The sequence below is a fragment of the Wallemia mellicola genome, assembly GCF_000263375.1.
Source record: "Wallemia mellicola CBS 633.66 unplaced genomic scaffold WALSEscaffold_15, whole genome shotgun sequence".
NCBI lineage: Eukaryota > Fungi > Basidiomycota > Wallemiomycetes > Wallemiales > Wallemiaceae > Wallemia > Wallemia mellicola.
The window spans coordinates 140,515-160,577 of NW_006531972.1; the positions used below are offsets into that span (position 1 = coordinate 140,515).

The 20,063-nt window shown below is 42.9% G+C and overlaps 13 protein-coding genes across 13 annotated transcripts; 6 read left to right on the forward strand and 7 right to left on the reverse strand.

Annotated features, from left to right (window-relative positions):
- Positions 1-197: 197 nt before the first annotated feature.
- On the reverse strand, positions 198-3,761 carry WALSEDRAFT_69646 (hypothetical protein). The gene is made up of 3 exons (XM_006959198.1): positions 3,436-3,761; positions 652-3,391; positions 198-606 (listed from the first exon to the last, which is right to left on the reverse strand). The coding sequence occupies exons 1-3, from the start codon at positions 3,661-3,663 to the stop codon at positions 278-280; spliced, it is 3,297 nt and encodes a 1,098-aa protein (XP_006959260.1). The 5' UTR covers positions 3,664-3,761; the 3' UTR covers positions 198-277.
- Positions 3,762-3,932: 171 nt separating this feature from the next.
- On the forward strand, positions 3,933-4,849 carry WALSEDRAFT_33153 (hypothetical protein). The gene is made up of 4 exons (XM_006959199.1): positions 3,933-4,166; positions 4,235-4,334; positions 4,381-4,532; positions 4,579-4,849. The coding sequence occupies exons 1-4, from the start codon at positions 3,998-4,000 to the stop codon at positions 4,656-4,658; spliced, it is 501 nt and encodes a 166-aa protein (XP_006959261.1). The 5' UTR covers positions 3,933-3,997; the 3' UTR covers positions 4,659-4,849.
- A 26-nt stretch (positions 4,850-4,875) lies between these two features.
- On the reverse strand, positions 4,876-6,285 carry WALSEDRAFT_60818 (hypothetical protein). Its single transcript, XM_006959200.1, has 3 exons — positions 6,183-6,285; positions 5,864-6,138; positions 4,876-5,812 (listed from the first exon to the last, which is right to left on the reverse strand). The coding sequence occupies exons 1-3, from the start codon at positions 6,258-6,260 to the stop codon at positions 5,017-5,019; spliced, it is 1,149 nt and encodes a 382-aa protein (XP_006959262.1). The 5' UTR covers positions 6,261-6,285; the 3' UTR covers positions 4,876-5,016.
- A 194-nt stretch (positions 6,286-6,479) lies between these two features.
- On the forward strand, positions 6,480-8,082 carry WALSEDRAFT_47219 (hypothetical protein). The gene is made up of 4 exons (XM_006959201.1): positions 6,480-6,593; positions 6,641-6,663; positions 6,713-6,923; positions 6,969-8,082. Exons 2-4 carry the CDS (start codon positions 6,657-6,659, stop codon positions 8,029-8,031), a joined length of 1,281 nt encoding a protein of 426 aa, XP_006959263.1. The 5' UTR covers positions 6,480-6,593; positions 6,641-6,656; the 3' UTR covers positions 8,032-8,082.
- On the reverse strand, positions 8,075-8,588 carry WALSEDRAFT_65153 (hypothetical protein; the record flags this gene model as incomplete). Its single annotated transcript, XM_006959202.1, has 2 exons — positions 8,075-8,515; positions 8,562-8,588. 2 exons carry the CDS (start codon positions 8,586-8,588, stop codon positions 8,075-8,077), a joined length of 468 nt encoding a protein of 155 aa, XP_006959264.1.
- Positions 8,589-8,649: 61 nt separating this feature from the next.
- Positions 8,650-10,513, forward strand: WALSEDRAFT_33155 (phosphoribosylaminoimidazole carboxylase). Its single transcript, XM_006959203.1, has 2 exons — positions 8,650-9,459; positions 9,509-10,513. The coding sequence occupies exons 1-2, from the start codon at positions 8,694-8,696 to the stop codon at positions 10,471-10,473; spliced, it is 1,731 nt and encodes a 576-aa protein (XP_006959265.1). The 5' UTR covers positions 8,650-8,693; the 3' UTR covers positions 10,474-10,513.
- On the reverse strand, positions 10,481-11,251 carry WALSEDRAFT_69652 (hypothetical protein). Its single transcript, XM_006959204.1, has 2 exons — positions 10,858-11,251; positions 10,481-10,810 (listed from the first exon to the last, which is right to left on the reverse strand). The coding sequence occupies exons 1-2, from the start codon at positions 10,962-10,964 to the stop codon at positions 10,522-10,524; spliced, it is 396 nt and encodes a 131-aa protein (XP_006959266.1). The 5' UTR covers positions 10,965-11,251; the 3' UTR covers positions 10,481-10,521.
- Positions 10,713-11,943, forward strand: WALSEDRAFT_60820 (hypothetical protein). The gene is made up of 4 exons (XM_006959205.1): positions 10,713-10,778; positions 10,827-11,253; positions 11,300-11,406; positions 11,452-11,943. The coding sequence occupies exons 2-4, from the start codon at positions 11,193-11,195 to the stop codon at positions 11,887-11,889; spliced, it is 606 nt and encodes a 201-aa protein (XP_006959267.1). The 5' UTR covers positions 10,713-10,778; positions 10,827-11,192; the 3' UTR covers positions 11,890-11,943.
- WALSEDRAFT_60821 (hypothetical protein) lies at positions 11,902-12,853 on the reverse strand. Its single transcript, XM_006959206.1, has 2 exons — positions 12,753-12,853; positions 11,902-12,697 (listed from the first exon to the last, which is right to left on the reverse strand). The coding sequence occupies exons 1-2, from the start codon at positions 12,829-12,831 to the stop codon at positions 11,928-11,930; spliced, it is 849 nt and encodes a 282-aa protein (XP_006959268.1). The 5' UTR covers positions 12,832-12,853; the 3' UTR covers positions 11,902-11,927.
- Positions 12,854-13,217: 364 nt separating this feature from the next.
- On the forward strand, positions 13,218-14,056 carry WALSEDRAFT_20155 (14-3-3 protein; the record flags this gene model as incomplete). Its single annotated transcript, XM_006959117.1, has 2 exons — positions 13,218-13,284; positions 13,332-14,056. The coding sequence occupies 2 exons, from the start codon at positions 13,218-13,220 to the stop codon at positions 14,054-14,056; spliced, it is 792 nt and encodes a 263-aa protein (XP_006959179.1).
- Positions 14,057-14,164: 108 nt separating this feature from the next.
- On the reverse strand, positions 14,165-15,458 carry WALSEDRAFT_60823 (hypothetical protein; the record flags this gene model as incomplete). Its single annotated transcript, XM_006959207.1, has 2 exons — positions 14,165-15,273; positions 15,320-15,458. Coding segments are annotated over 2 exons (1,223 nt in total), but the record flags the coding sequence as incomplete, so codon positions are not given.
- Positions 15,459-15,488: 30 nt separating this feature from the next.
- Positions 15,489-20,060, forward strand: WALSEDRAFT_69656 (ANTH-domain-containing protein). Its single transcript, XM_006959208.1, has 9 exons — positions 15,489-15,674; positions 15,727-15,869; positions 15,916-16,127; positions 16,175-16,359; positions 16,405-16,544; positions 16,590-17,228; positions 17,274-19,519; positions 19,565-19,675; positions 19,717-20,060. Exons 1-7 carry the CDS (start codon positions 15,500-15,502, stop codon positions 19,002-19,004), a joined length of 3,225 nt encoding a protein of 1,074 aa, XP_006959270.1. The 5' UTR covers positions 15,489-15,499; the 3' UTR covers positions 19,005-19,519; positions 19,565-19,675; positions 19,717-20,060.
- Positions 19,049-20,049, reverse strand: WALSEDRAFT_20007 (HlyIII-domain-containing protein; the record flags this gene model as incomplete). Its single annotated transcript, XM_006959111.1, has 3 exons — positions 19,049-19,519; positions 19,565-19,675; positions 19,717-20,049. The coding sequence occupies 3 exons, from the start codon at positions 20,047-20,049 to the stop codon at positions 19,049-19,051; spliced, it is 915 nt and encodes a 304-aa protein (XP_006959173.1).
- Positions 20,061-20,063: the final 3 nt, after the last annotated feature.

Below are 20,063 nucleotides of genomic sequence, written 5' to 3' on the forward strand. Positions count from 1 at the left end.
TGCTCTCAGCTTACCATTAGCTGATAGACAGATACATCTAGACCCTAGTCATTAACGAAGATAAAGTATAAATTGAATGCAGCTTTCATTATTGGTATGTGAATGAAATTGCATGATCTAACGTCACACTGGTGGCATGCATATAATCTAATCATAAGTATGAAGATTTAAACGTGTCACATTTCATTTGCAGCTTTCTTTTGCCCATACGACTTCTTGTTTGTAGTAAATACCCAATACATCTATTGATTAAATAACAATAATAAAGATAAATAAACTAATCATCGTGACGTTGCTCGTTCCAGGCAACAGCACGTTGTTTGACATCATCTATGCCGCTTTCATCACCCAATTCCTTTTCAATAGTTAACCATTTCTTGAAAACACTCTTAGCTTTCTTCGTAGAGAGCTTATGACTGAGGAGTCTTTCAAATACATTTCTAAGACCTCCAAGATCCTCTTTACGTGATAACATATCAACGTAGATGAACCATTGGTCAAGTTGCTTTGGATGACTTTCAACAATCCCCTCGAAGATTGTCTTTCCTCTTTCAGCATCGCCTAATCTGAACTCCATTTGGGCGAACTTGGAGATACAAGATATGTCTAAACTTATCAGATTAATTGCTTAACAACCAGAAAAGTACTCACGATCCCTCTTTTCTAATGATTGTAATGATCTAGTCAAAAGGCTTCTGGCTGCTGTTTGATTGCCAATTCTGAAATTATATTCAGCGTAATTAACCCAGAAAATAACTTCAGCTCCAAATTTCTTGCTAGATTTAACATAAACATCACTAGCTTTGTCGAACTTCTCTGATGCTTCAAGGATATCAGCTACCTTCAAGTGCATAGTTAAAGGATCGTTATAGCTTGTAGCATCCTTGAAAACCTCTTCAAAGCTATCATCATCTCCGAATGTATTCTCAAGGTTAAGAAGTGCGATCCAGATGTTGAACTTTTCTTGACTTTCTCTAAATCCGATAGTTTTTAATGCACGTTTGGCAATTTCACGAGCTTTATCAATTTCACTTAACTTCAATTGGAATGACATGTACTGGATCCAAACGTAGGATGAGTTTGGTGAACCAAGCAATAATCTTTCAAAATCGTTTGACGATTCTGGTGGCTTCTCATTCATAAGAGCGGTTAAATCACCTTCAAAGTGCTTAGTACCTTTGCGCTTCTTTTTCCGCTTTCCGTCATCATTGTTAGTAGATTCAGCGTCCGAATCTTCATCTTCCTCGTCTGAACCATTTGATTTCTTTTCATCATCATTATCATCTCCATCCCAGTTGAATCCACCAATGTCGAGTGCTTTAGCTTCTTTAGTGCTCATCTTTGGTTTTTTGTTTGTAGTGTCTATAGTGACCTCATCCTCGTCTTCATCTTCCTCTTCTTCTGAGCTCTCTTCGTCTATTTCGAGACCTTGCACCGATCCATCTTCGGATTCAGAGTCATCTTTTGAGGCAATCTCTCCATCGATTTGCATGGTCTCAGCATTGACATCTTCTTCATCCTCTTCATCAACGACAGCTGGAGACTTGTCCTTTTGCTCTGCCTTCCTTTCCTTGATCAAGGCTTCTCTTTCTTCTTTTGGAACGGTCTTACGTATGCTTGCCATCATTCTCTTGGCCTCAGCTTCAACTTTAACAATGATAACTTTGACGATTTGACCAACTTCAAGAGCATCTTTGGCATGCTTGGTGTAACTTTCACTGATTTCGCCAACCGGTAAGAAAGCCCTTACGTTGTTGTAGAAATCCACAATTGCACCCTTCTCTTTAATACCAGAAACAGTAGCATAAGTGATGACGTTCTTATTTGATGCGTCGTATGAGGTGATAATTGGCAAATCACTCTTAACGAGTGACTTTTTTAAGGTAGCAGTTACACGGTTTTTGTCTGCTTCAGCGGTCAAAATTCTAGCTTTGACTTTCATATCACTTCTGTATTTCTTTTCTGGATGTTTGAGTTTAACATCAGAGTAGTGAGTTGGCCAAACGATAGCATCTACATTTCCACTGATAGAGATGAACATTCTATCATCAGCGATTTTCTTAACTATACCATCAACTATTGCTCCAACTTCAGCGTCAGAAACCTTCATGAATGACTTCTCTAAAACGCTTGGTTTGATACTGAGTTGAACGATTTTGTCGACGTAACTTAAACCGACTACTCTGGCAGTATGGAGTGATCCAACTTTGGTAGCACCGCTGCTGCTACTCAATGATGGAGTGTGGTCATCTGCGATTTGTGATATATGTACGAATCCAAGTAATTCACTATCAGGTATGGTCACATAAAGACCTTTCTCGCTTTCGACGGTGATGACTTGTACGCCTTCGATAATCCTACCTTTACCGAATGCTTCTGCAATAGTCAGACCATCTTCACTCTTCTCTGTCAAGCTGTTTTGGAGATTGACAATGTGAGGGAGAAGCGACAAAGAGAATCTTTTTGGATTGCTTGTTGGATGGTCGAAAATGACTCTAGCTTTAACCTTTTTTCCAACAGGGAAGCGTTCGGAGAGGGACTTCTTTTCATACGGGATATGCTCTTTACTGATTGTACCATCGAAGAAACCGAAGAACTTAACATTGAGACCAGCTGGTAATACCGCAGTCACCATTGCGTTGAGAACTACACCAGGTATAACTGATTCTAGTGTGTTGGCTTCGTTCATGTATGATTTAGCGAATGTAGATGGGTTTGGAGAGAGGTTAACAACCTTGTTCGACTTGCTTGTGACAGTCAGTGGAAGTATAGAGCCAACTTGTCCAGCCAATTCCTTGTCAAAGCCACTGGCGTCCATTTCTGTGGTGCTAACGAAACCATCTACGTCTGGAACGCCCAAATCGACCAAGTAACCATGATCTTCGACGCTTCTGACAGCACCTACAATTGTGAAGTCCTTTTCGAGATCTTTCTGAGTAAGGCCGTCATTTACACTACGTGGATCGATTGATAACTCTAATTTTCGGGATGCTTTGATAATTTCTTCGCCTTCCTTCTTTACTCTTCCGGTATTACTGTCCTTATGAACGTGCAAAACGGTAGCCCTAAGCCACTGACCGACTTGAAAGAGTTCATCCAACTCAGGAAGATCTTCGTTGCCGTCGTCTGAAACGCTCTTACCGTCGTCGCTATCGTCATTCATAGCACTATCTAAGCGTTGAGTGAAATGAGTTGAAATGTTTGTAATTGGAATGTGCGCTAATAATTGCTCTGGGAGTGAAACAATTAAATCTATTGCAGTAATGTGTACGATTTGACAGAGAACTTTCAAGCCTGGCAGAGCACGTCTATAGTTAAGGTGCTCTACTCTAATGATATCCTTCTTCTCCTTCTTATCAGATGAGCTCTCTTTTGTCTTTTTCTGCTTTTTCTGCTTTTTCGTTAGATAAAAGAATAAAACTGGGTATAACGCACAACTGAAGGTTTCTTCTTTAATTTAGCATCTCTATCAGCTTCCTTTCTACCTTCGTGCTTCGCCTGAGCAGTTTCTACGGCTGTGAGTCCAGTACCACCACCTCTTGGGAAGTCAACCTCTGCACCGATGGATGAATCTCCTGCGTTATCGAACGTCTTGTGCTTCTTAGTAGACGCTGATTTTAGTACGGAAGTTGTATCGCTGGCCTCAGATTTGCGTTTGACCATCACGGCTGTGAAAGAAGAAGACAAAATCTAAAGTGAGAGTAGAGAGTATTTTTTTAGATAAATTTGTAAATAGTGAGCAGTTCCATTGTTGAATAAGTTAGTCTAGTTGATAATTTGCATATAAAACACTCTCAAGGGTTCGATAGGGGATGGCTATTACAGACTATTGCAGATAATAAATATAATATAGTTGTATAGATAGACTGTAAATCACGGCAGAACCTTATCTCACCATCGTTAAGTCATACATAACGTCAATTCCATCTTTCACGCGATCCTCCATCAATTAAATATCGACGGCGAATTTATCTAAGACTCTTAAAACTTAACAACGATGGCGACAACAGAAAGTGTAATCAAAAGAGCTCACCCAATCTACATGGGCACACTCGTCCTATTCGGCATCATCCTGATGTCTATCACAGCCTTCCTCGTTGACAGGTACAACAGATTCGACAACTTCCCTGCGACAGGCGTATCAAACACCGTCAAGTACCTCCTCTGTAAGTACATCCTCGAGCTGTAGCTATTTAGCTCCAGTAGAAAATTTTCAGTATCTCACCCTCAATAGTTTGTTCTTTATGGTCAATCGTGACCTCCGCTATCTACCTTGTTGGTTTCTTAGCCGTACCACTAGGCTCCGGCGGCGCTTTACTCTCCGTCGCATCGCAGTAAGTTTTTCTTCCTCCAATTTCACTTCCATCTCAATCCATACAGCCTTATATGGGTGATCCTATCCTTCTGCATATGGCTCGCAGGTGCTGCTGCGATCACCGCTGAACTTGGAGGTGGATTGAGCTGTAGATTCTCAGATTTCACCTATTGCCATCATTTAAACGCTGTTTTGGGCTTAACTTGGATTGAAACAGGTGGGTATCTTACTGCGATAAAAACACAGACTAACTAATATCACAGTTTTGGTCTTCCTGGGTATGATCGCAATTATTGTTCTCTCAGTCAGGTCACGCTCATCAAGCGGCCATATCGCTGCCTGAGCGCTCGTCATGAGCAGGGATTGCTCATAGGCACAACCAAGATGGTTGACATCCTAACCTTTTGTTACGTGATTTACGGCTTACGAATACTACAAACAATAATTTACGACATACAGCGATTAGATATTGTATTCTAATTTAATTTTTAGTCTACAATTGTCTATTTATGCTAATTTATTACATTTAATTACAATCCTTTCGTTATACTTTTTGTGTGAAAATTATCAGATTTTAAACAGCTAGTAAAATAGCAAATTCATTTAATCAATACAAAATTATAAAGCTATTGCAATGCTAATGAGGACAAATGGTTGTAGTTCATCTACAGATGTTGATGGTCTTTCTGAACCATAATTTTTTAAGTTAGACGCATAAAGTTGGCGACAATCATCAGTGGTATACCATAATGATCACGTCTGATGTTGAAGCTGAAATTACAGGCAATATTGCTGCCATTTTGCATATTGACAAGAGATCCAGCCGTTAAGACACCTTTGCTCTCAGGATTGAAAGCAAGTTGGCCGTATTTATTCCAATAGTTAGTGAGACTTTCCTCATCTAGCAACTCGTGTATACTAACGTTTCCAGTTTTGAGTGTATCAAGATCACATCCGACAATCTCTGCGAAGCCTTTATTCGCTTTGTAGATCTCGCCAGTTCTTCTCCAACAGCAGCTAGGGAGGGCTATAATAGAAAAGACTCTATCGTAGTCAAGCAGCAACCTTGCGAAGCTCTCCTCAGCCGCTGTAAGATCCCATTCTGTGAGAGTTGAAGCTATCTGTCCGAATTGGGACCTTATTCTCGACAATTCCGATTGGATTTTGAGTCTATTCCGCGGACTAACCTTCGCATCTACGTATTTACCAAGCTTTGCGTATCCATTGACATAATTGAATGGTTTGAGCATCCCAGCTTCGAATTTGGCATTTATGACAGCTTTTAGACGCTCCTCTTTCGTGCCTTGAGGCGGGGGATTAGCAGCTGTAAAGTAATACTGATCCTCTGGTTTGACAATAAATGAAGGAGTCTGTGCACGGGATACGAGTGGCTGTTGTGAGAAACCCTGCGAACTAGTCGATGCACCGACATTCGAAAGTGAATTCAAATCGAACTCTGGTGAATTTCCAGGCAATCCAATCATATTCATAAAATCGCTAAGATAATTCGTCAATCTAATGCCCACTTTCCATATCCGAAACACTCACTAGAGACTGGCCCCACCAAACTCAGTATCTAAACCTAAACTGAGGGGGTCAAATTGCGGAGGTTCGATGTCCAGATGTTGTGGTACTAAACTAGGGTCTGGTTTGGTATCATTTGGAGCAGCTTCTGGTGGTGCGCCTTCTGGTTTCTGCTGCCCGTTCTTGTTAGGCGGATCGTGGCAGAGGTGAGCGATATTACGTTTTATGCAGCGCTGACATGGTCTGCCTTCGTCGCAAGTCATGTGGCTCCTCCTACAATACAAACAAGCGCTGCTGACCTATATGATATTAGCCTATTATGACGCTCGGTTACTAAACGCACTTTCTTCCTCCTCGCCTTCTTTGGCTGAGGTTCCTGCTCGTGGTCATCTCCGTTCTCTGTTATACGTCGTTTATCCATTATATCTCTATAGCATTAGAGATGGTGGACGTCAAGAAGTAAGGTGCATGTGACAAGTTATTCCTTGATTGTCCGGTAATAAAGATAGCGAATTAAAAATTAAAATACGCTAGAGGTTAAGATCTCTCCTCCTTGTGACGTACATTCACTATCGTCAGACCAGAGATGGTGAGCGTAAAATAGATCTCTAGATGACGGCTATATTGACGGAATATGAAAGGATATAGACAGAGACGAGCCCGCTGTGCCACTCTATCGAGCCAATCCAGGCGTCGATCTCCCACAAACACAAGGATACGAAGATATACACATAAATGATACTTCTACTAGCATGTGAGGTGTATATATACTATATTAATACGCCAGCTAACATTATTTAGTGATCTCCTTTTCATTATGGATTGTACGCAGAAATATCTCAGAAAACGTTCGTGAACTAATTATTATGGCAGCTACAGGAAGTATGGGCAGCTATCTCGACAATGCGACGAAAAACGTTATAGAAATATGCCAGACTATCATTCAATCTGAGAAACTTCAGGGTGAACACGCATTACGCCTCGGTTTGATATCATACAGAGACAGCAAGCCGCAGGACTATACTTACGAAACTAAGAACTTTGGATTCACCCATGACTATGATCAAATGCGTGAAAATTTGAAGTAAGTTTGCTTTTATCGCATCTGTCGTCATATTGATTCACAAAGGTCATTATACGCATCTGGCGGTGGCGATGGACCAGAAGCTGTGACCATCGCTATGAAGGAAGCCGTAGAGAACATGCCATGGCGTGCGAATGCTTCAAAAATGGCTGTCTTAGTCGCAGATGCCCCTCCTCATGGTATTGGCGAGTATGGTGACGGTTTTCCAGAAGGCTCCCCATGCGGGAATGACCCTCTACAATTAGCACGCGTTATGGCATCACACTCAATCACCCTTTTCGTCGTTGCCTGTGAGCCTGCCCTGAGTGGGTATCAATACTCGACAGATTTCTTCAAGGCACTCGCAGATTTGACAGGCGGGATGATGATTCCACTCGTATCTGCAAGTCTTCTTGCACAAGTTATAATCGGTAGCGCGCTCGAGCAGATGGACATAGAACGTCTGATCAAGGAGGTCGGCAGTGCAGTTGCTGAGCGCGTACACGGACAAAATGAGAACGTCGATGACGTTGCGAGGGCACTCCATGAGACACTCATGCTTAGGAATGAGAGTACGAAAAGGATATATGTTGAGAATATCTACCGCGAGAGCGAAGAGGCTGATTACAATTACAACGTTTGGCGTAACATTGCAAACATACAAGATGCCAAGGGAGTTGTCAAGAGAGTCCCTGGATCGAGGTTCACCGATAAGTATCTATCTATGCGCTATGCGTCGCCGCCTTCATACTCCTACACAACAGGTGCACCTGCGCTGCCAGCTCGCCCGGGCGCATCGAGCACATCAGAAAGTTCACGAAAGCCTTTGTCCTCATTCGCTGCATTCTCAGCTGGTCCACAACTACACAACACAAGTATCATGTCAACACCAGTAGGTGCGTCAACAACCTCAGCTGCGTTCAGTGGTCCGAGAACAAGCACACGCAATGAAGATATGATGGATGATGATTCTGACGACGAGAAGCTAATCGACCAGCAGTTAGGCGAGGAAGACGACGTTATGCAACCTGACGAAGGTGTACAGTTCCGTCAGGGAGCGATAACATACGATCAGGCGAGGAGGATCACGACGGCCAGTGCCTGGAGATCAGCGATGGCTTACCGATAATGATAATGATATCCAATAATGTTATATTTGCTAATTATTCATTCTACAAGGTCTTATTCAGTGTTTGAACTCTCTTCTGCTCGGCTTTGACTTTACGTTGGAACTTGCGTCTTCCAGCCCCCCTCTTTGTCTTTGGTATGTCTGTTGGTGTCTCTAATTTACGTTTTCTGATGGCTGCGATGTCAGCCTTACGCTTTTCTCTCTTTCTATCCCTCTTTCTCATCTTTGCTTGGAGCGACTGGTGGAGTAGACTGTTATACTGTCCAATGAAGCTGTCTAGTTGTGTCGAGGCTATGCGTGTTGCTGTTTTGTGCTGCTTGTCGCCCACTTGAGCCGAAGCTCTCAAGAGAACGTCGTACTGGCTGTCTGCTGTGTTGTTCATATTACTGTCTGCATTTTCATTATAGTCGTATCGCTTTTGTGTGAGGAACACCGTCCCGGAGTCAGACGCCAGTCTGAATAGTTCTGTGAGGTCTTTGATGAACTACTAAAGTTAGACTATTGTGTGTACTATAAAATATAATATTCACCTCCTCTGGAGTGACATGTGGTGCCATTTTTGTTAGCAAATGGACGTCGCCTTCTAAGATTGTAACGTCCATCTTAAAATGTCGATAGACGAGCGCAGAATTGGTATATTAGGTGGTGGCCAGTTAGGTAGAATGCTCATACAAGCTGGACAGCTTCTTAATCTCAATGTTGTTGTATTGGAAAACGACAGCAACTCACCAGCGAAACAAGTGACGAACAACAACAGCGAACATATTACTGGTTCTTTCAACGACCCAGTATCTATTAAAGCACTCGCTGATAAAGTAGACCTTCTCACCGTCGAAATTGAGCACGTAAACGTAGAAGTATTGGAGGAAATAGAGAAGACAACCAATGTGAGAGTTTCACCATCACCAGCGACTATCAGAACTATTCAAGATAAATACATTCAAAAGGAGCACCTCATGAAGCACGCAATTCCAGTTGCGAAGAGTATCCCACTCCTTGAACAATCCCCAGAGGCACTCAAACAGACCGTTGATAACGAATTGGCGGGCGTCTATCCTGTCATGCTCAAAGCACGTAGACAGGCCTATGACGGTAAGGGTAACTACCTCGTCAAGTCTCCAGAAGATGCAGTTCAGGCAGTTGAAACACTTTCCAAAACCGCCGGCAGCGGTGGTCTCTACGTTGAGAAACTCGCACCATTTGTAGCTGAAATCGCAGTCATGGTCGTTAGATCAGAGAGCGGAAAGGTCGTTGCTTACCCTGCCGTAGAGACTGTACACGAGGATAGTGTTTGCAGTGTCGTCTTCGCACCTCTCCAAACAAAGGACAGTGGTATACAACAAAGAGCCCAAGATGTCGCTAGAAACGCAATAAGCACATTCACTGGTGCTGGTGTATTCGGCGTTGAAATGTTCCTTCTCGGTGATGGTGAGTATCGGTATTTTGTGCACAGTTACAATAAGCTAAGAATGTAAAGGTCAAATTCTCTTGAATGAGATCGCACCACGTCCACACAACTCAGGTCACTACACAATTGAAGCCTGTGCTACATCACAATACGCAAACCACTTGAGAGCTATCTTAGATTTACCGCTCGGTGCGACTGATTTGGTAGTACCATATGCTGGAATGATAAACCTTCTCGGCCGCAACGATGGAAGTGAAGAGGGTGTCCTCAAATTGGCGAGAAAGGCACTTGAGATCCCTGGCGCACATGTACACCTTTATGGAAAAGCTGGTTGTCGCAAGGGTCGCAAAATGGGACACATCACCGTCGTCGGTGAGTCATCAGCCGCTGTTCACGCACGTATCGACGAGTTAAGTGCATTGTTGCCTCCATCCGACTCACGCGTGAAGGAGAATCCATTGGCGCACATCTCTGCACTCCTCCCATCACCATTCAAGAAGGCAAACAATAAGTCAAGCTCGACGAACCCACTCGTTAGCGTTATCATGGGCTCAGATTCTGACCTTAAAGTAATGAACGCTGCAGCAGAAATACTCAAGAAATTTGAAATACCATATGAACTCACGATTGTTTCTGCTCACAGGACACCAGACAGGATGGTAGAGTTCGCAAAGAGCGCTCCAAGCAGAGGTGTGAGGTGTATTATCGCAGGTGCGGGTGGTGCAGCCCACTTACCGGGAATGGTAGCCGCGATGACACCTCTTCCAGTCATTGGTGTACCAGTAAAGGGTAGCTCACTTGACGGTGTAGACAGCTTGCACTCAATCGTCCAGATGCCCCGCGGTATCCCTGTCGCAACTGTAGCCATCAATGGTGGTCTTAACGCTGGTTTACTCGCTGTAAGGGTTATCTCAGCTGGTATGCCTCGCCTCTTGAATTCTCTCGATGAATACAAGCGTGGATTAGAGGAAGAAGTCTACGCCAAGATCGACAAAATCGAAGACGTAGCTTGGGAGAACTATAAAGGACTCTAAGGAGTATCGAATTTGTATTGATTTCTTTGTTATGCATCTATTGTCTTATTATACAAGTTTCTTCTCCACTGGTGGTGCAGATGTAGTGCCTACATTCTCCACAGTCTCTACCGCATCTACAGCTCCCGTGAGCTTGTCGACTGCCCAGTTGATAATGCTGTCGGCGTCGTATGCTCCCTGTCTGGCTCTTATAAAGTTCAACACTTGGTCGTTCCATTTGGACTGGAATTCCTCAGCCAGAGATGGTTCACTGGACTTTATATAGGCTTTCTTCTGAGCTTGAAGAGGCTCTTCTGGTGCTGATTGTGAGCGGTAGTACTGTCGTATTTCTCTCAATCTGAGTGTGCTGTTAGTATGGTGATATGTGTACCGAATTCGACAGACTCTTTTGTCATATCATCTGTGCGTGCTCCTATGGCCTCACTAAAACTGTAGCTCGCTGCTGCTGCAACTATGACGCCTGTTAGAGAGCCCCTCACAAACTTGGACATCGCGGTAGATCAACAAGATGATTAGGTAGCGTTCAGAGATTTAGAATGAGTCTATTGAAATCAGTTATCGAGTACCAGTTATTAATTTAAACTGCCGTTCATATCAGCTGTTCAGGAGAACAGGGTAGGTTCTCTAAGAAGCCATATTAGGTAGGAGCGTCAATAGGATATACTATTATGTAGGAAATAAGCAGAATTTGTCGTTATCTCTCCCTCTTTACAACAATCATGGCAGCACTCAACAATAGTATGGTAAATGAAGATGGTACGAAACCAGTTGAATTCCCAGGTTAGTACTTGTATTTTATTCATACATCTCTCATATCTCCTCTCAGAGGAAAAGATTACGCTGAGCTATGACGATGTGCAGCTCAGGCTGAGCATTTCATCAGCCGGGAAGGTATACGATGCACGCGGTAGCTTATTCTTGAGTAATAAGAGAGTATGTCTAGACGCACTACCGTTCTCCTATCACTCACTATCTTAGATCGTATTTCTCTCACCAGAGCATGAATCGATGAGGAGTCTGTCTGTACTGCTTGAATATGTCGTAGACGGCGTACTGGCTCAGCCATTATTAGGTGCAAACAGATGGGAGGCTAGTATACTTCCTAGTCGCGAACCACAAACGAACGAGGAGCCAAATATACTGGCGAATGGCGCAGACTTGAAAGCTTGGTTCAATAATGGCTCTACATTTGAATTCTATCAGGGTGTCGAAGAGATGAGGGAACGCCAGGGGAATTATAATAATGCACCACAATACGAGCCTCTCCCACAATACGAATCACAACAAGCTTCAAACGCACCAAGTCCATCCTACGAGGCAGAGTCTGCGTCGATGGATGCCGCTATCACCTCTGCACAGGCTGACGAAGAGCAGTCGAGACAGCTCCAATCGGAGAACCCACCACCATATTCATAACTGCGACGAAAACTAAGTATATCATTATGTATTATCATTTACTTTATTACGTTCACATCCTGGCTATGCAAACCGAACGATTCGAGCTTTGGCGGGTCATCGTTCCACATTCTATATCGCCATAAAGAAATAGCCAGCTTGGAGAGGTTGACGGTGAGTCTGCCATCTGAAACCGCACCGAATCCAAATGCAAAGATGTTCTTCTCTCGGTCTCCAACATTGCAGCCCCGTCTTCTGAGATGTTCTTCTATTTTCTGCAGATTGTGCGTGATCCTCTCTAGTTGGTCTGGCTGTGCGTATCTCTTATCGAAGGCGTACATGGGTACAGACTGATTGCCGTGCTGTACAAGTTGACTGAAGGTGTCTTCGCTATTGAGTGATAAATAAAATCCGGGGTCTGAGATAGTACCGCTGTCTGTAGAACCTGTATCCTGTCTAGACATCAGCCAGGGCGTCTGTGACATTAAGACATCACTAGTAAGACAATTACTGCGGAGACGCCTAGTAATACTATCAAGGTTTTCTATTATATCCTCAACGAGACCTCTCTCGATCGTATTAATAAAGTTGGCTGGAACGGATGCTTTGTTAGATAGACGCTTGTATAAACGCTCATCTAGGAATATCTGGAGTGCGGATTTACGACACAATAGAGAGATAGATTTACCATTTATAGTTTCCTTAGCGGATTTAGACTGATACGGACAGACTAGTTTGCCATTCGCGAGCTTAAAGCGCAAGAGAAGGGAGACCGGGTATTTGTACTTTGATACAACGCAGAAGCGTAAAGGAGAGGACAGAATATCGACTGTGAAACTAGCGTTAGACTGGCGAGTCTGAGGAGCTCGACGAGCTGGACCGACCGTAGGGGTTCTTATCCCAAGCGAGGCTACGCTGATAGAATGGCGTGCTTGAAATATTACTAGACAGCCTGTATTTCATTTATTCTTGTTTTTATTTTTTTTTCAGTAGTTGATTTCAGCGAACGCTCAGTTTGCCTTTCAACTTAGTACGTTAACCACAAGGTGGGTCTAATATTACGTTGGCGTCCCCAGATGGTTTATATTCCGTTGCAATATGAGATATCTGCTATTTCCCCTTTAGAGGTGACGTGGCCTTCTTAGTCTATAGATGGGGGTAAACTAGCTGGCGAAGCTCTAAAAACGATAAATACTACTATTATTATCTAGTATATTCATTATACCACACTAATTCGCTAGTCATACGATAATAAAAACTAAAAATCATTTTCCTTGTCAACCCAATTCTCGACATCTCCGCGACGCCAACGCAAGACTAAAATTACAAAACTAACTTTTTACTAGAAAATGACTGAAACCCGTGAAGACCACGTTTACCTCGCTAAACTCGCTGAACAAGCTGAGCGTTATGAAGGTTTGTTTCTTCTCTAGCTTCTTCCTCCTCACTTACACCTCATTTAGAAATGGTTGAATCCATGAAGAAGGTAGCCTCATCCGACCAAGAGTTGACCGTTGAAGAGCGTAACCTCTTGTCCGTCGCTTACAAGAACGTCATCGGTGCACGTAGAGCTTCCTGGAGAATCGTATCCTCAATCGAACAAAAGGAGGAATCGAAGGGCAACGACTCACAAGTCGGTATGATCAAGAGCTACAGAGAGAAGATCGAGCTTGAATTGGCTAAGATCTGTGAAGATATTCTCGCCGTTCTCGACGGTCACCTCATCCCATCAGCCGCTTCTGGTGAATCTAAGGTCTTCTACCACAAGATGAAGGGTGACTACCACCGTTACCTCGCTGAGTTCGCAACTGGTGACCGCAGAAAGGGCTCCGCTGAGGCTTCCCTTGAAGCTTACAAGTCTGCTTCTGACGTCGCCATCACTGAACTCCCACCAACTCACCCTATCAGACTCGGTTTGGCTCTCAACTTCTCCGTCTTCTACTACGAAATCCTCAACTCACCTGATCGCGCTTGTCACCTCGCTAAGCAAGCTTTCGATGACGCAATTGCTGAATTAGACACTCTCTCAGAGGAAAGCTACAAAGATTCAACTTTAATTATGCAACTTTTACGTGACAACCTTACCTTGTGGACTTCGGACATGCAAGAATCTGATTCAAAGCCAGAAGAAAAGTCAGATGCTAAGCCAGAAGAATCAGCTCAACCAGCTCAAGGTGAACAAGCGTAAAACAGACTTAAGTTTTTTTATAATTAAATCAAAATAGTGTTCTTTTCTATTTCAAATATCTTTCCTAACTGATTAAACAATCTATAACCATTTTCTATGTTTTAACTTTTTAAGTCTGTTTATTCATTAGTTTCTACAATACTATCAAACCCTGTCCTTCTTGATCTTCCTCAGTTTCACATGCAGCACAGAAGAACAACGGATCGTCGTTTGTCATGAATTGGTTACGCGGCATTCTTGGTTCTTCATTAATTGAGCTCATTTCGGGTGAACTTACTTGACTGTTCATACGAATTTTGAGCATTTGTAATGATTCTCGACGTTTGTGCATTACACTTGATGGTATCAGTGACCGAGCGGCTGCTGTAACAAATTGACCGTTAGTGTTGAGAGGAATAGCTGATGCTTCTTTATCTAGACTTAGGTTGTCTTGACTTTCTTCGATCGTACGCTTAAGTGAAGCATTATCACGGTCTAGAGTGGTTAAGCGACTAATTAGCGTCTTATTCTCGATTGTAAGTTTTGACAATTCTTCTTCTAATCGTTGTTTTTCTGTGTTTGCATCCTTGAGCTCCGCTAATTGCGCATTCAATTGCTCATTTGTATTTCTCAACTCCTCTGAGGTTTTTGTAGACGTCTCAAGCTGCTCTTTAATCGTGGTATTTTCTTGTCTAACCTTTTCAAGTTCCTCCCTGGAGTTCTTGCAATCTAACTTACTTCTAAGAAGCTGTTCAGAGCTCTCTTTGAGCTTATGCTCGATTGTCTCGTTCTCTGTTCGCTGTTGATTGCGTTCTTGTTCAAGTTCAGTGAGAGTGCTTCTAGTGTCATCATGTGCTTGTCTGTTTGACATCAATTCAGCTTGTATCGAATCCACTTTCCTCTCCAATGTCGTCAATTCTTGGTTGTCTGTAGAGCTGTTCTTTAACTCAACGATCGTCTTCTCTAATGCGTCGATAGTGTTATTCTTCTCGTTTAGATTTGTCAGATTGTCATCGTTTTGCTTCTTGAGATTGTCTATTTCGGACTGTTGGGCTGATAGACTATGTTCAAGTTCGATTTCACGATTATTTTGAGCATTCGGCTGCTTGTTATCTCTCTCTGACGAATTGTCTACCTCGTTCTCTAGTGAGGCTTGTAAGGTATCCCATTCGCTAGCTTTCTGAACGTCCTCAGGTGGCGGAGAGAAGAGCGGAGAGCGTGACTCCTCAGTTGGAGTGCTGTTTATGTTAAAATATAGATAAACTATATAGATTCTTGACCCACGTAGTGAATAATGATGAAACATCCCTCGATTCCGTTGATTTGTGTTGCTTTTTCTTCTTCTGAGCTTTCTTCAAGTGATCCTTAGCGCGTGCTAACTTTTGCTGTCTTTCTTTCTCCTCCTCCGTCTGTTGCATCATCGATGTCCTGAACCAAGAAACTCCTTTTCTCTGAACGACGAAGATGTCGAGAGTCAGACAACGTGGATACGACTTTGAAACACAACCAGAGGAAACCTATGGTTTCCATCAGCCTTCTAGACCGGTAGATAGGGATAAGGCAGAGGCTGAGCTAGCACTCAATATCAAGAAAGCTACGAATACAGACGAGACAGCTCCAAAGCAGAAGCATGTCAGGAGTGAGTTAATCCTTAGCTCAGATAGACTCTTTATTTACACTTCCGCTTATAGAGTGTATAGTCTACACATGGGACTATCACAGCTCACAATCAATCTGGTCTGGTCTCCGCGTACAGCCAGTCATGAGCGATGAAGTACAGACTTACAAAGCACTGATCGTCGTACATAAAATTATACAAGAAGGTCATCCTATAGTGAGTATTACCCACACTGCGGCTACGCAACAGCTCATATGATTAGACGCTCAAAGAAGTTCAACAACACGTAAACTGGTTAGATACTTGCTCACGTACAGTTGGTAACTTCGGCCTTGGATACGCTCCTCTCATTCAAGCCTATGTCCAATTCATTATGTCCAAATTACGCTTTCATAGACATCACCAAGAGTTTAACGGTTTGTTTGAATACGCCGAGTATATCACTCTTAAGGGTGTTGATGATCCAAATGAGGGGTATATAGTTTCCTTTTCTGGTGTTTAACTTGCTGACTTTCTTTCAGTTATGAAACAGTAGCTGATTTGATGAATTTACAAGATGGCATTGATTCATTCCAGCGTTTAGTTTTCATGCACTTGCGCGGTATATCAAACAACGAGTGCAGGATATCCTCCCTTGTTCCACTCGTCAAAGAAAGTTATGGTATTTATCGCTTTATCACCTCCATGTTGAGAGCGATGCATAGACGTTGGTGCCACTAATATCACCTTTCTTATTCTCACATCTAAACAGGTGTAGACAATGCTGATGAGGTCCTCCAACCGCTCGTACAACGCTACAATGGCCAACATCATCAACTTCGCAAATTCTACTATGAATGTTCCAACCTTAAATACCTCACTTCCTTAATCAACGTCCCAAAATTAGGACAGGTGAGCTTTTATCTTCTACTTATCATATAAACTAAGAAAATCTAGGATCCACCAAACTTGTGGCAAGATCCAGAAGGCCATGCTGCGATGGCTGAACGCAAGGCAGCTCAAAAGTCACCAGCACCACCTCCAGCTGCACCAGCTACACCATCTGTCGACATAGCCGAACAAGCGCGCATGTTGAAAGAATATGAAGATCAACAAGCTAAATTACAAGCAGAGCGCGATGCACAGGAAGCTCAAAGGCAGGCTATGATGGTCCAACAGCAACGTGAATTCGAAGAGCAGCAAATGCTTCAACAACAGCAACAGGAAATGGCCAGACAGCAACTCTTACAACAGCAAGCCGCTCAACAACACATGGGTGTAGCTGCAGAGATGGAACGTCAGCTCTTGGAAATGAGAGGTCAATTTGAGAGGGACCAGATTATGCTCCAGCAATACGACCAACGCGTCAAGGCACTCGAGACTGAGTTAGCTGCCATCAATGCCAATGTTGGAGCTCAAATGATAGGGAAGGATGAACTTATTAAAAGCTTGCAAGACCAGATCACCATGTGGAGAAATAAGTATGAGGCACTTGCCAAACTTTACTCTCAGCTGCGTACCGAACATCTTGATATGCTTGGAAAGTTCAAACAAATGCAACTTAAAGCTAATTCTGCCCAGGAAGCCATCACGAAGGTATATTTTTGAATTTCTAAGATTCCTTTACTTACACAACAATAGTATGAGAAAATGGAACGCGACGTTAAGGCGAAGAATCTTGAACTCGCAGATATGATTCGCGAGCGTGACAGAGCACGTTTCGATCTCGACAGACTCAAGTCAAGCCAAAAAGACGAACTCAGTCGTCTCCGTCGTGATCTTGATTTCGCAAATGAGAGAGCAGAAGATGCAACACGTCACCGCTCAACGGAAACATCATCCATGATTAGCAGATACAACCGTCAACTCAATGAACTTGAGGATAGTCTTCACGTGAAGCAAACACAAATCGACGAATTGCTCCACAAGCTTGACATAGCCAATGGTGAAGCTGATAGAGTTCGTGAAGAGAAGGATCAAGAAATTGCTATCATTCAAGAGGGAATGGATTCAACGATCAACAAACTCGGTGAAATGCAATTAACACAAGGTGAATCAGATCAAGCACTTAACGCTCAAATCGATCTATTGATTGTCGATCATGATAAGAAACTGAAGCAAATTATCGATTCTATTCTTCAAGCATGTGTTCATAAAATTGATGACGTTAACTATGAATTGGAATCATCGATACAAACTGGTAATCAAAATGCTACACCTGAGTATACGCTTTCAATGATAGAAAAAGCACAATCTGTTGCATCCGAATTCGCCGTTACTTTCACCTCCTTCATTGCACCAAAGCAGACAGCCGGTCATGTTGATGTTATCAAGATTGCAAATGATTTATCACAAACAATTTGTGAAATATTGTTAAATGCCAAAGGTGTTTCTAGATTAGCTAAAGATGATGAAGCCAGTGATGCACTTATCAAAGGTGCAAGAAAAGTTGGTGATGTAGCAGCAAGAGTTTTCTTGGATGTGCAATCATTCAGATTGGCTTTGGTTCCTTCAGAGCAGAGAGCTTTAGTCGTCGCTAGAAAGAACTCCGATTGTCGTGAATCACTTAACGAACTTTCAGATATCCTCGATAGCGCGATACCAAAAGGACGTACTGAGTTATCGAAAGCTAATGGAGAAATTGGTGATATAGTTGAAAAAGAAATGCTTGCAGCTGCGAACGCAATCCAAGCGGCGACTGAGAGAATTCAAGCGATGATGCAAGCTGATATATCATCAAGATATTCAGGATTAGACAAGAATGTACATGATAGTATACTCGAAGCATCCCTCGCTATTACGAACGCAATCGCGAGATTGATCCAGGCTGCAACAGAATCACAGAAGGAGATTGTCGCACAGGGACGTGGATCGACGATGTCAGCTCAACAATTCTACAAGCGTAACAACAGATGGACTGAAGGTCTGATATCTGCTGCTAAAGCTGTTGCTTTCGCAACTAACCTCCTCATCGAGGCTGCTGATGGCGTCCTTAATGGATCACACTCATTGGAGCAGCTCATCGTAGCATCTAATGAGGTTGCTGCAGCGACTGCCCAACTAGTAGCTGCATCAAGAGTTAAAGCAAACTTCATGTCGAAGACACAAGAGAGATTGGAAATTGCAGCAAAAGCAGTCACAGAAGCATGTAAAGCTCTCGTTCGTCAAGTTAAAGCTATCTCCGCAAAACAAGCACAAGATGCCGATGCCAACATCGATTGGGCTCAAGTACCAACCCATGAATTCAAAGTCAGAGAGATGGAACAACAAGTTGAGATACTCAAATTGGAGAAGGATTTGTCATCCGCGAGAAGAACTCTTGGTGCTATGCGTAGAGCTGGTTATAGGAATGAAGATGATGATACCAACTAATGAAAATGAAAATTGTACATATTTTTTTGATTTAAAAATCAATGCTATCTATAAGCGTGGCAATAATCGAACTCTGGATCGCCATAGAAAGATTGTGATGATCTGATTGCTAAATAATGACATACTGCTGCTGCGACAACAAAGAAGTGAAAAATTTGATGCGAGGCTCCAACATATGAGAAATTAAACTTGTGAGATAAATAAGCCTCTGGGAATCTACATGCGTAGATCGTTGCACCAAGAATATACATCATACCTGATAGAACGACATAATCAAGTGCCATTGTGCGCATCACACCAAGTCCATCATTAGCGATAGCGTGAGTGATTGGAAGAATCCCAGACAATCCGAGCGCTATGAATACTGTCGTACGTGCTTTTCTGAATGCTGGTCGCCTGTAATGTGGATGGAGGACTATGTAAAGAGCGACAGAGGAAGCAATCAACATTGAGGCGATGTAAAATATCTGAAACGCTGGCGAGCAGTAAAAGCCATAGTAGAGACACGGGACGAACTGAAGGTGGTGTAAGTCTGGATATAGTGGTAGGAGAATACGCACACTACCAGCAATAAGAATGCATATACCAGCATAATCTAACGCATGCCAAGTATTAGCAAACTCCTTCGAATGGTTCGAAAACGTATGGTAAAGGAAGGAGAAGCTCAGACACTGAGACAATCAGTGAGAACACATAGATTAGATTAACTCACGGTGATAGCTGAAAGTATGAATATCGTAAAGCCAAGGTAATCTTTCCAGCCATAGTTCGGATGTTTCCTGTGGAATGTGTCTGTCGATATCGCAACCAAAGCGAGAAGGAAGAAGATAGCACCCCAGAGGTGTGAGTGTATATTAAGAGACTCATTGTGTATACTATTGAATATCGATCTCAGTGATTGCTTCACTGAGTGGGAAACTGGTCTGTATCCGTGTGTGATAAAGTTGTTATCCTTCATCCATTCCGGGATATCGTTGTAAGTGAGTAGACCGTTGGGTTTTGTAGATTTTTTATTTACTTCCTCCTTTGTAGCGCGTCTCCGCATTCTGACAGTTCGAC